Source organism: Dermacentor andersoni, chromosome 2, assembly GCF_023375885.2.
Source record: "Dermacentor andersoni chromosome 2, qqDerAnde1_hic_scaffold, whole genome shotgun sequence".
Classification (NCBI taxonomy): Eukaryota; Metazoa; Arthropoda; class Arachnida; order Ixodida; family Ixodidae; genus Dermacentor; species Dermacentor andersoni.
Genome location: NC_092815.1, coordinates 117,814,817 through 117,828,587, shown reverse-complemented (window position 1 = coordinate 117,828,587; position 13,771 = coordinate 117,814,817). Strand labels below are relative to the sequence as shown.

The following is a 13,771-nucleotide window of genomic DNA, read 5'->3' as shown; positions in this document are numbered from 1 at the left end:
TAACTTCGATATTTCAATTGTCACCACCGCCGGGTTCTCAAGAAAGCACGGGTCACACAACGCAGATTCTGTAGTGCTCATCGAGGCCAAAGCCGCATTGCCGCACCGCCACTACTCACGGTTTTCCGCCAAGTAACACAGAACCTACAACTAACACACAAGCAACGCACGCACGATTACATGAGCAATGTTGAACAACGCGCGGTCCAGAGAACGATCACGGCGAGGACGAACACGCCACGGCGTCGCTCGGCGCCAGCATCACGCCTTCTCAAAAATCCCTAAATGATGCTGTCCCTAGGCACCTAGGATCAGGTCACGTGAGGGATTTTTGTACGACAAATAGACGCACGCGCCGCCGTGTACTGACGCCCAGTTTGGTTACGCGGACCGCGTTTTGTGCCATATCTTTTTTGCACTGTGATCTTGTGGAAAGCGAGCGGCGAGAATGACGGCCTTGCAAGACGATAGCTTCGAAAGCTATGCACGGTTTCTTCGACGAGCAAATGAACTCCGTTACGGGACTGTGTACAAGCCTCCACCTTTGACTCTAGCCCGGCGCCTGACTGACAGGCAGAATCCACTGGAATACTACGACGAAGGGGACTTTCTAGCCCGGTATCGTTTTTCCAAGCGAGCTGTTACAGCCATACTGGCAGAGCTGCAACTGCATTGTAACACTGACAACAGAGGAGCGCCGCTACCTGCTCTCTTGATGGTCCTCATTGCACTGCGTTTTTACGGAACGGGTTCCATGCAAACTGTTGTAGGAGACCTTGTGTGTGTATCCCAACCCTCTGTGTGCCGGTGTATTTGGGAGGTGACACAGCTGATATGCCGACGTCTGTATCCCAAGTACGTTCGGCTGCCAAACGCCAGTGAAGCGAGGTTAGTCATGACAAGGTTCTATTCAATCGGAGGATTCCCTGGGGTTACTGGGTGCATCGATTGTACTCATATACCCATTAAAAGTCCCGGTGGAGACGACGCAGAAGTCTTCCGAAACAGGAAAGGAGTATTCTCCATAAATGTGCAGGTGAGTGGCCAGTTTTCCCCGAAACCTGCTAGAAATGACTGCAGCGCAATTCGCGTTTCTCTTCACTTCCGTACATGAATCATGCAGGTGCTGTGTCCATTGTACACAAAAGTACGCACGCACACAGAGAGAAAAAAAGAGGTAAAACGAAAGGTTGTAAGGTGAAATGACAGTTAACGTGTCGCATTACGTATGTATATCTGTTGAGCGCAGTTGACATGTGGCATTAGAAATTTATATATGTCGACCACATATTTATCTAGAGGGCGTGCACATTCGTGACCATAGCTGTGTAACCCTGCGTGAAAAAGATTTCTTCACCCTAGCAGGCAGCGGCAAATGCCATAAATGCAAAGGAAGCCCAGTCATTTTGAGCGGTGTAGGCGAGTGTGTGGACAACTGTACATGGCATCTGTGTGCATGCAATACGTCAACGCATGTGCCACTGTGTGAAATCATTGTTTTGCTTTTACAGGTGGTCTCAGGGCCCGAGCTTCAGTTTTTCGACGTCGTGGCAAGCTGGCCTGGCTCTGTCCACGATAGTCGAATTTTTACTAACAGCAGAGTAAGTGTCATGTATGAGCAGAAGGCAGTAACTGGCATACTCCTTGGCGATCAAGGTTACGCATGTTCGCCCTATTTGATGACCCCACTGAGGAACCCTCAAACAACTGCAGAGAAAAGGTTAGGAAGAAAGAATTTTGTTCAAGCAATGTGAAATAAGCACGAAGTCATTATTTTGCTGTTCTCCTGGCAGGTACAACAGGAGTCAAATTAGAACGAGGAATTCCATTGAGCGAGCTTTTGGACTCTGGAAGAGACGTTTTGCATGCCTCAGGACAAAGCTGGAAACGCTGACAGAGCTGACGGTTGCAATTATCACCGCATGTGCAGCACTGCATAACATTGCTTGCACTTTGCGGGAACCCAACCCTAATGTTGACGAGCCGGAGCCTGAAGGTGAAGGTGTGGCATTGTGTGAACCTGACTCACCTCTGGGTACCCAACATCGAAGGTACCTTATCCAGCGTTGCTTCACAAGTGCCCAAAGTGAAGATGACAGCGATATGGACACGGTGTAGAGGTAAAACTGCGATCTGTGCTGCGTAATTAAAAGTGGAGAAGTGTTCGCATATCAGACAGTGGCGATTCTTCAGGATAAATGAAATTGACTTTATTCATTTATATGGCTTGTGGCTAGGTTTATTATTGCTGCCGCCTCTGAAAAAAAAATGCCTTTAGTCTTGTGGAACGAGGTCACATTCAGCAATGCCTCCTGGCCTGAGGAGTTCGAGCTGCTTTTTTAGAATTGCTTGTTTGAAGTTTTGTACCTTCTCTTTAGCTTTTAGAACACGCACCTTCATTCTGTGCAGCGCACTCCGTTTGCGCCGTTCATCGGCATATTGCTGCATCTTCAAAGCATGTTCGCCTGATATCATTTTCATCCTGGCCTCGTGTTCAATACGTCTTTGATTTCTCTCGTCGTCTACAGCACGAAGGCGAGCATCCAGCTCCGTCGATAATGCTGTGTCGACAGCAGCAAGACGACCACTTTGGCGACGGCGAACAACTGGCTCAGCTCCTCAGCCTTGGTCCACGAAAGCATCTTCTCTGTTTTGGCTGCCCGATGGCCTTGAGGTTGCTGTTTCTGCAGGCAGCCCACCACTGCTGAGAGGAGGTGCTGGCGAGCACTGCTGTGATGTAGCCTCGGCAAACCCACCTGCCTGGCTAAGGTTACTATTCATCCCGAACTCTGCAAGTAACAGTGTTCATAAAAGTTTCACAGTGCTTTAAAAAGAACAAATAAACGGTTCACCACAAAACAAACTTGTTCATGCCACTTTACTCTGTCCAGAAGAAAGAATGGCAGCAATTATTGCAGCGCACTACACTCTACCGCCTTTATTTACTACGTCAAACTGTACATAATGCATGATGTACACTCTGTACATGCTCTACAGCGAGTTGCTCGAACACAAGATCGTGCTGCTGCGTTGCAGTGGTAGCTTGAATGCGTGCATTCACAACAGGCATACGGGCTTCACCTAACCATGCAGAGGAACTAGTTCCGCATAAAAAGTGGAATCGGTTGTCTGTGCTCCCGGAAGCGCAGCAATGCAACATTGGGATAATTTGGGAAAGTAGCAAAATATCGGAGTAATGTGCAAAGGAATAGGCTATTTTTCATATTATCAGGTCAGGCGCTCATTACGCAAAGCCTGCTCCTTGAGCGGAAAATGTGCGTCACAATTTTGCACCAGCAGGTAATTACACTGACATTCATTAATTCCTTACAGTACATACGACATGCAGTCCAACCGCAAATTTTGCCGCGCTATATGATGGAAACGTCGGGCAGCGAGGCCAGCAAGTGTTTGGGCTTTTATCGTAATGAAATGGCCCGTGAGCAGCACTCGAGCAATTACTGCACATATTGAGCGGTGAGGCGTGCCAAGGTGGCCGCAAAACTACGAAAAAAAAACAGTTGTAGTCGTAGAAACTATACTTACCATCGTCGCTGTCGTGGTGCCGTGAATCGGTCTCATGCATCATGCTGTCAATAATGTCTGTAACGGCTTCACTGGCTGGCGTCTGCGACTGCCTGTCGCTGTCAAATGGGTTCGGCACTCGCACCGCCACGTGCGGCACGAGCGCCTCGACTCGGGTGAGCCTGTCGTCTAGCGGCTCAGGCGGTGGTCCGCCACCTGAAATACGTTACGCTCTCTTTTTGCAAGTTTTCAGGTGGAAAATATTTCCAACGTTTAGGGGAAACAAAGACGAAAACGTACCTGTGGCCATGACGTCTCTGATCTGCTGCGCCTTTGCTTTTTTCAGTTTTTGTTTCAGGTTCTCCCACAGTTTTTTTAGTTGTTTTACTTCGTGCCGACGCACGTGCGGCATGCTGTTATATTCTGTGTACAGCCGCTCCCACGCTTTCGCCTTCGCGTTCAGCGACACAGCATCTGTTTTCTTGCTTTCAATCACATTGCTGTACCTTTGTAGAAGTTCCGTGAACAAGTCCTTTTCTTCTTCCGTAAAATATGCTTTGCCCGGCATGGCAAATACACATACACACACACACACACGAAAGAAAGCGCATGCAAAGAAAGGAAAAAAGCGACGCCTGACCAAACGAACTCAGATGCTGCCATAGTTGCTAGACTGAGATTGCTTTCTTGCCACGCGCATCCTTTTCGAACCATTTTTACGTTATTAACCAAAGAAATGCAATTTATGCCCCAGTATAAAAGTAGAAATGCAATTTTAACAGTCCCGGCACTTTGTCTCGGCAACTCATTACAAATATTTCGCATTTTTTGTGGGTAATCTCGAAACCAGAAGCCTCTAACGTTACACTTCCTTTGGCGAGGCGCTCCTTCCGCAGGGAAGGCGAAAGGAAGCTTTTAGAATTCGCGGTGGCCTTCCGAGGGCGCCTAACGTTTAGGTAGCATGGAGTGCTCCTTGCGGAAGGTAAGGAAACGGTCTGAGGTTAGGAGGATTTCAGAATCCGGCCCTTAGCCTTTTTTCATCTCCCTCTGCCTTCTTGATCACTCAACGTCCCATTACTCTCCGTTGCGCGGGCGACTGAAAGCGCATCCTCCCTGCGCGCGGTTACTTTCGGATGGCTCGGCGCGCGGGACCTTCGTCTGCTCATGGGAGCGGTGGCTGAATTCCGATTCAGAATACGAGCCGAGCTCGGATTCGGACTCGGACAAAGTCGCTTGAGACGAAGAGGGTTCCGCATCGTCAGATTCGGATGTTGAACAGATTTTATAGTCAGGCTGATGATGATGATGATGTTTACTAACAACAGCTGCAGAACACTGAAATGTGCATATTGCATTGACTATGTTATTTGTATACCAATCATAATCAAAAATAAATTGCTATGTTCATTCCCTGTTATGCTCGTTCCCTGAAACCAAGCCGACACTGGGGGTGCGTCACGGCCAGAAACGTCCGACAGCGAAAGGGTTAAGCAGCCATGGCGGGTCGAGCAGATATTCAGCGGCCCCAGGTCGAGTTCAAGGTTCTACGTAGTATGTCGCCAAACATAATGCATGACATGAACCGATAGCCGGCGTCAGGCACATGAAAAGAAAAACAGAGTAGAGAATCTCTTTTTGCGAGTAGATATAGAATGTGAACTACCACCGAACGTATTCGTCAAGTCACCGCTGCCAAGACAGCATTATTGACGCAACATTCATAACTGAATCGAATGTGCGCTTTCGTTTACTTCTATCGAATGATCGCGTATGGTAGCACCTGCGAACAGGTGCTTTTGTTTGGTGCGTTCGCCTTACTTTCCGGCCTTGACAAATATTTGTTCACATTGCGGCGTATCGGTAGTAAGCGTGAGTCGAGGTTGTTTGCGACTAGTAATGACGTCGTTCTGGGCTTTCTACTATACAGGCCGATACAAATGACATTTTGCCCTTCGTCTACCCTTTTTAATGAGCTTGTAATAGAGAGACTAAGGGATGGCGGGCCGATTTCTTGGCACACTGCTAGACCGACTCACACCTCTACCAGGGTATACAAACACCGCCACTTCTCGTGTATTCTAACCGTGAAAGTGACAGCATTTCTATCCGCATCGTATACTCAAAGACTGAAATGGGAATGACTTCTTTTAAATTATTTACAGTACTAAGATAAATATTCATGCGTGTGAATAAATCTTCAGAACACGTTGAAGATGTTTGAACAGCATTCTAACAGTGCTATGTCAAGCGAGGGTAAGAAAGAGCGAGCGACCACTTCTTTAGTGATCCTGTATGGATGACGCCGGAAGAGTGCAGCTTTAGCTGCATTCACCTGCAGCGTTTAACGCATCTAAAAAGTGGGTAGAAAAACAAACCCTCCCCCCTCTTTCCGTTTTATAGGAACCTCGATGAAAAGAAATGCGGAAACGTATAACTTATAATGCCTTGATACTGGCGTCTCTGTTCGGAGGCCCTTTCACTGATAAGCAGAATATTTCTTTGATTACTCCGAAAAAGTGCCGCCTTCGGTCTTCAATATACCGGCGTGATATTACAGGACGTGCTGCGAGGGCACCAACGAATGACATCAAACAGACTGGCTTCTCCGAAAGGAAATGATGTAACTTTTTCTGTTATGTAGCGTGGCCTGTGTTGCATCCAGAGAAGTTGCGGTTTTGGCTGTTTTCAGTTGCGCAGCGTCCGATGCAGACGCACAGACTCGTACATAGGGCTACAACCGTGTTGGTTTTTCTTTTTTGTTTCTTTCATTTTTTATTATTTTTTATACACGTAAGCACAGTATGGGCCACAGTATAACTACTGAAGAGAACGCAAGGGGCAAGGGACGTCGGGATAGGGTCCCCCGGGAAGGTCGGCGATGATGAGATGAGGACCCCTGTAAAATCTGTAAACTGTAAAAAAGCTGATCGACAAAAGAAAAATAACTGACATTCGAAATTTCCGCAGTGGAAAGATCGAGGCAGCATGTAAGGCCGGGCCACCGAGTAAGATAGGCAGGAGCGCCGGCTCACCTAATGAGGCGTTCCGTCCAGTGTCTCAGTGAGCCAGGTGCTTTGTGGCACAAATAGGGTGTCTACGAACGCATTTTACGGCATTTTAAACGCTTCCTCGGTGAATATCTAAAAATTTTGAATAAAACTTGAAACACCAACGGGCCTATCTTTCCGAAGAGTACTCGACTACATTGAAAGACCATGCGTCATCTGATATCGTGAGCTGGCTCTCGCGCGCTAGCAGAAGCGTCATAAAAAAGCTTTGTACAGCGAGAGCGAATGAAACCCACGTGGCAGTGCACGTATTTCACGTACCGCCACATGATGCATACTGCCCCCTCCCTTCCTCCTCCTTTTAAAAAAAACAAAAGATACATATCGTCCCATGTTGGAAAAAAAAATTTCGCCGACGATTACGATACTCCCTAATAAGAATTTAGAGCAGCCGTTTAAGTGTTTTGAATTCGCGTTGTATTATGGCAAATAATTTGATTCTGAAAGACAAGGTGCTCTCGGCGGCGGCGCTGAGCCTCTGCTCGGGCAGCTCGTTTTTAGCAACGATGCCAGACGAAGCATTTCTACCGGTTTTGTCACTCATCGTTCAGAAAAAAAAGAAAGCGTGACCACGGGAGCGCGTGGCTCGCGCGGAGCGCATTCTCTAGTGGCATGCGCAGTGGGTCCCACGCCCACACCAGCGCTTTGTTTCTGCGCTGACCGCATGCCTGGTCGTGCCGGCACTCCGCTTTCCTTCTCACCCTTTTCGCCATACCCTCCTCCGCTTTCGTCCTCGCGTCTTTCATCCCCCCGCAGCGCTCCGCGTTCGCCTTCAGCCTTCACTGTGCTCGTTCGCTTGGTTACGCCGAGGCCGACGCCGACGCTCGCCGCAGGAACCGCCGCCTAAGAGCTGCGCACTAAAATCACACGGACGTTGCGAATTGTAACGCGTATGTCTAAGCGTTAGCTGCGGTGTGGGATTGTCGTTTTCGATCGTGCTCTCGAGCCTGCCGAATCACTTGGAGGTCTGAAGGCTCGGTTTCCTCCATGACATTTCGGTGCAAAGGATGGTATATAGCATTCTGGGTTAAACTATTACGCCCCTCTCCGATGCCCGAATGCTCGCCGGCTTCCTAAGCATACACTGGCGCACGCCGTCATGTTAAACACCATCTATAGGTAGCGCGGCGGCAAACGCCTGCGCCGCCACTGGATCGCGAAGGGTAAAGCGAGGCGTGACCGCGCCACTGCAAAACGCGTAAATCAGTGGATGCAGCCGCTCGTGATGCGTGTAGGGCAACACCATGTGGTAATATTGCAGGAAATCGAGTTTTGCTTCACGTCATCAGAATCTCCTCTATCATTAGTGGAAGTGCACGCGGCTTCGTTCAATGTAAGCACCTTCTACTCGCATAGACAATGTTACTGGGCGGTGGGCAGTGTATTTAGTGTATCTGGGCATCTTGTAACCACTTACAGAAAAATAACACACTCCTTTAGCACCTCCAGAACATCTTAGCAACACAAAAAGCGAGAATTAGTTGCAGAGTAGGTTAGCGCCAACATAGTAAAAAATGAAACACATTATACTATACTCCTGTGAAGGGTGCACCGTTGTATATACAGACATATTAAGGCAAAGCCGCCGTACGGCCCACCTTGAGAATTTGGGCGAGTTCGCTTGGACTAAGCAAGGCATTCGCGGGGCAGCGGTGTCTGAAAGGCGGTTTCACCAGTCATCACATGAAGCGAAAATTAGTCACAGAAGAGGTAAAACTAACGGTGTAGGCGTAATCAGCGCCAGAGTTGCGGTGTGGGGCCCTTCTTTATATTCCCACCACATTCCGGAGACGAAATCCCCGTTAAATCCACTCTTTTTAACTCCTCGGAATAGTGAGAGTTGAACCATTCCCATTCCTGGAGTGGCTGAGCTGAACCATTCAATTCCTCAAATCCGCATTTTTAATTTTCCTGTGCTGCCCTCTGTCGCACGCCACTGTAAACGCTTTGGATGGGTGCCAGGGCTTTCACCGGTTGACTTGTGTAACTGCGCCCATGTTTAGTGTGCGTCGGTTGTGCATTTCGTGGATCGCGATTAATTAATAATGGCTTCTCCGGGGCAGCATGTCGTTCCTGCAGGCCTGAGTGCGCTGTTGTGCGAAAAGTGCGGCCGATAAAGGCCCGCTGACGCGGCTGCCTTAAAATATGTTGTCGCCGATTTCTACACTTGCCCTTCGCTTTTGGTATTCCTTTTACACATTCTTTAGAGATTTCGCATATTCAAGACGTCTTCGAGCGCAGCCTTCCACGTTGGATTTATCAAAGCGATGCGTTTGTCTACATCGACATCTACAGCCACAGATCGTTGTTAGCTTCAGATATTGTGGAAACGGCGCATCGTTGATACGAAATAATGCCAAACGTAGCAAAACATAACTGCATATAAGAGCGGCGTCGTTCCACCCTGAGACGAGTCAGCGTGAACGGCTGAGTTCGTGCACCTGGTAGCGAGTGCACAAACATGAGGGCGCCAGACATAACCTTCGCTGACCAGGATCAACATTGGCTCGAAATTCATGGGCACGGCTTGAGAGGGCTGAAATTTGCGCATTTCAATTTTGAAGACATGTTTTCGACTCATCGTGAGTGCGATTAAATTATATATACAAGCGAAGGCGCTACGGCTATCGCGTTGTCGGCTTGACGGCCGATCGCGAGGGGATCGGTCGAACGATTACCGGCACACTGATTCTTGCAGGTGCCTTCCATTAGCCCGTCGCACTATGACAACTCATGCTCGTCGATTGCTTCGTTGTCGGCCTGGTTTGATAAAATGGTCTCAGCTACACACGGTGCAGAATAGTTGGTCAATCGTTAGTGTGACCAACCTCTTGTCGGTCGTCTTGTCGTTCTCGTATCGACCCATTGTTAAAGCGCCTCAATCGAGCACATGAAATCAGGCACGCGTTGCCACTAAGTGAAGGCCAACGTCTTGGTATCCATACTTCGAGTAGGGGACACGATAAAGAGGTGCAGGCAGGGAACAGCGCATCTACTATTGCGACAGGTAGTGCTTTTCTATAAACATTAAAAATATACTCCATGCTGAAACGAACATTTAAGGAAGTCTCATTGACCGATTTAAGAAAGTCCCAAGAGGCATCTGGTGCATTCGCAAAGGTAGGTGTCACAACTAGGTGGAGAAGGTATTGGACAAATTGACGCTGAAACATCTCTCGCAAGAACGGATGCTCAACATTACGTAGGAAAATGGGTATGGAACTCCATGGCGCTAGGATAAATGCAGCCAAAATTGCCCTGGTTGAACGTGGTTAAACCAAGTTTGTCGAGTGATAGCACGGTTTTGCTGGCTTTGGGAAAGGACACAGGCGCTGCTCGGCGCTGCAGCAGCAGCGAATGAATTGACCTTCATGTTTTGTCTCGCTTCAACGCGAACTAGGCATCGAAATCCCAGCGCATACGAAGCTGCCAGCACTTGGCACACTTTGTACACATCGCTGATCCTTTTGAAGATGAGGCCCGCGTGACCGCGCACTTTGTCCACATCGCAGATCGCATTCAAGATATGGGCATCCACGCGGCGTACACAGCAGCCGCCGGTAGTGGCAGGCTAAGTCCCAGTTTGACTTTGGCTGAGCTTGAAGGTCGGATTTACTGAACCAGGCGTTTTCTGGGTTTGTACCTGGAGTAGTAGAGCAATCGCTCTAAAGTAAGCGGGTGGACCAGGCTTAGACCACCACGATCAAAGATTATCCCGTCCCATTGCAATCGCGCGTACACTTCTATCGTGCCAACGCCAACCAGCGCTTTTGAGATGATTGCCGCATGGGTCACATTGCGCAGCTCGGATGTGCAAGAACACATGTGCATGCGCCTGTTCCCTTTATACCGAAGACGCAGGAATGATATGGGCAGATTTATACTATTTGATTACCTGCTCCACATACATTCCTAGATGTGTGTTGGATTATCATTTTTTTTTTTTTTTTAAGAAGCGTTTTGTGAATTTTGGTTTCTGCTGTAAAAAAGCTCATCAGCCTTCAGCAGAAGCATTGCGTAAACACTCATATGGCCGAACACATGCTTATGGTCAATAAAGTGCCCATACATAAGGAACCGTATTTAGAAAACACATCCATTCTCATTCCATCTGTCCGACTGGTGCCATCACTCCATCCCCATTCCATTTAGGGTGTTTAAAATTGCGGAATGATTACGGAATCAATTCAACTCCGGAGTCGCCACTCCGCAACTCTGATGAACGTGGTTAAAACACGTTGGCGGGCTAGTTGGTTGATATATGAACGCTCATATACTCGAAAATTAACCACATTCCACCATGGACTGCACTATCTCCGGGATCGGCTCACCTGGCCTCTTGGTAAGCAAATGTTAACCAAGACTCGAAACTAAAGAAGATAAGGTCGACGTAATTGCGGGCGAGATACGATGCGAATAAGATATGAAACGAGTGAATAATGAACATGCATCGAGCCACGCGCCGAGGGGGCGGCGTTCTTCTTGCTAAATCATCCAACATTCCATCAAGCATTGACATCCAATCTAATCTAGATTTTTTTTGGCGTTGCATTAACTGTTGGGCATCTCAAAGTTATCATCGGCGTATGCTATCTACCTCCGTCCGCTACAAACACATTTACAGGCCAACTTCACGATGTCATTGATTCCGTTCATACCCGTTTTCCTTCATCGGCTTTGTTCTTACTTGGCGACTTCAATTTCACCAAACATATCATGGAATGCTCAGCCACCATGCCTATCCCCATCCTCCACTGATGCCAGAATGTTTTTAGATTTGTGTTTTGTGCTTTCACTAGGACAGCTCGTCACTGAACCTACAAGAATATTAACCAACATAACACACTGGACTTAAATCTTGACTACTTGGCCTGACTTCTCCGGTTACACACCTACCTTGCATTAGCGATCATGCATTGTTCACGCTTTCCAATTCCGCACCTGAAATAAAGACAACGTGAAGATCATTCTTGACTGCAAGAGAGCTAACTTTGATTACATAAATTTCAAATTCAATCTGACTTCATTGATGTTTCTTCCAAGCTTTTGAAGAACGCACCATTCAATCTAACTGGAGAATGTTCATAGATTAAGTCTAACGATTAACAAAGGAAGCACGTACCTATTCGTACCGTCACTCCTATCCTCGGGCACCATGGTATAACACCAGCATCAAGCGTTTACCGAATAAAAAAAAAAAGGCGTCTTTATCGTTTAGATCACCAATCATCAAGCGAATCACGATGAGCAAAATACAAATTTGTATCTGACGCCTATGTAAACACACTAAAGACTGCCAAACAATTTTTCGACTACTGTTCCTCCTTTGCTGCTAAACGCTAATGTGTCCAGATGCTTGCGCATCAATGTCAGCCCTTTTTCTGACAACAATATAACCCTGACTGACTCCTTAGGTGAACAAGTTTCTACTGATCAACGTACAACAATTTTGTATGCGCAGCTTAGTGAAAATCTTTCATTTCATTTCATTTATTAATACGGTTAGCCCATTTTTTGGGCCATTACAGGGTGGAAAATCGTTGTTGCAATGCAGAAAATGCATGGGCAATCACAGCCTTGTAGACATGCAGATACAAAATAAAATTAATGTGCACGACCTGCGGCTCACAACAAAATACAAATGCGGTAGTACAAGCACACACAGCAACATCAATATTTCCAAGTAGGTGAAATTCGCTACAAACGAGCTGTCGTGGTTAATTTGGCAGGTCAAGGTAAAGGTGTATAGATTTTTCAAACGAACTGACAGAGTCTGTTTGCGTTTTGTGCTGTGGCAGCGAGTTCCATTCTTCAATTGTTCGTGGGAAGAATGAATATTTGAATGTGTTGATCCGAGCTTGGAGGGGTGTAAGTTGTTGGTTGTGACTGTTCCTCAATGTTCGGGCCGAGTTCTGCGTTATGTACAGTCCTGTGTTTATGTTCTTGCCTATCTAACCCATATTTACTTTTTATGATGCGAAACGATTCCTTATCGATGCCTCCAAGGATTATTGATGCAGCTGGTGTTACCCGACTGCTGGACAGTTTAGAATACCATTAATCACCAGGCTATTATATTAACTCAACTTTTTCAGCAATCTTTAGCCGCATAAACTTTACCCACACAATGGAAAGTCGTGAAGGTGGTTCCTCTCTACAAATCTGGGTCGGCAGTAGCTGCATATGGCGTGGCTGAGCACGGCAGCTTGCGCCATATCTTGAAACCGATCTGCGATGGGTACAGTCTAGGCGGAGCGAGGACTGATAGCATCGTGTGCGCTATGTTCGCGTTGAAGCGAGAGGTAGCACGCAGGTCAATGCACCTGCTGCTGCTGACGCTCCTCCACGCCAGCGTTTTGACAGTGAGCGCCCGTAATCATAGAGCGAGATCTGCTCATGTTTGCCTGTGCGGGCTTGACACCATGCGTGTTAAGTTATTAGGCAAATGTTTACAAGTTTATATGGCCGATAAAGCTACTATCCTTACTTCGCATAGTCATCTCATAATTTGCTGTCGCAATCAATGCTTCACCTTTTGGGCAAAACTCCAACATTTTTTAATAAACCATAACCATGCCTTTAACCAAGCATTAACTGACACTGTATAAGCAGTGATTTGTACTACCCATTGTACATCGCTTATTAATCTGTTCAATACTTTGTCATTTGCCGTAAGCTTACATTTCTAGTTATTAGAAATTATCTAGCTTTGTATTAGCAGCCAAGCTTTTTGTATATACCTTAACCTACTGTGCATTTCATTGTTTCTTGTGATTGTACTATAACCACTCCCCTCTGTAATGCCAAATAAATAGATGACAAATGAATAAATAAAGAGGCAGAGGGAGAGAATGTAATAACTATAACCAACCTGTATACCTGAATAATTTTAACCACCATATATGTCATCCTTGTCTTCTTCAACGTCAACACTTGACTGACCCTCTCTTTTTTTTTTAATCCAGCAACCATGGTGGTAAACGCCTGTCAACGGTAGGCCCGTAGAGTAGTAGGCCTGGCTATTCACTTTCATTACAAGTACAGTAGCACAAGATAAGACGACGGCAAGGAAGGAAACGGGAAGGACACTAGTTTGATTGTCAGTGTAATTAGGTTCGATGGTTTCTGCCTGAATTTTGGTAAAGGTAAGCTTTCTGCTTGAGCCCTCTAGCATTACA

General features: G+C 47.0%; 1 protein-coding gene and 1 long non-coding RNA gene across 3 annotated transcripts; one reads left to right on the top strand and one right to left on the bottom strand.

Moving 5' to 3' along the window:
• Positions 1-360: 360 nt before the first annotated feature.
• LOC129387575 (uncharacterized) lies at positions 361-2,863 on the top strand. Of its 2 annotated transcripts, XR_011892550.1 has the most exons (4): positions 361-1,036; positions 1,512-1,720; positions 1,794-2,120; positions 2,529-2,863. It is a non-coding gene; the product is annotated as an uncharacterized lncRNA (long non-coding RNA). The 2 variants fall into 2 exon arrangements; XR_011892549.1 differs by having other exon boundaries at positions 1,512-2,120.
• Positions 2,620-4,515, bottom strand: LOC126541344 (myb/SANT-like DNA-binding domain-containing protein 3). The gene is made up of 3 exons (XM_050188096.3): positions 3,826-4,515; positions 3,547-3,741; positions 2,620-2,789 (listed from the first exon to the last, which is right to left on the bottom strand). Exons 1-3 carry the CDS (start codon positions 4,091-4,093, stop codon positions 2,620-2,622), a joined length of 633 nt encoding a protein of 210 aa, XP_050044053.2. The 5' UTR covers positions 4,094-4,515.
• Positions 4,516-13,771: the final 9,256 nt, after the last annotated feature.

Coding starts and splice junctions, on each gene's coding strand:
- LOC126541344 (XM_050188096.3), bottom strand. CDS start 4,093: ATGCCGGGCAAAGCATATTTTACGGAAGAAGAAAAGGACTTGTTCACG. Junction 3,742..3,825: donor CAGAGACGTCATGGCCACAG/GTACGTTTTCGT, acceptor AACGTATTTCAG/GTGGCGGACCACCGCCTGAG. Junction 2,790..3,546: donor GCACCACGACAGCGACGATG/GTAAGTATAGTT, acceptor TGTTACTTGCAG/AGTTCGGGATGAATAGTAAC.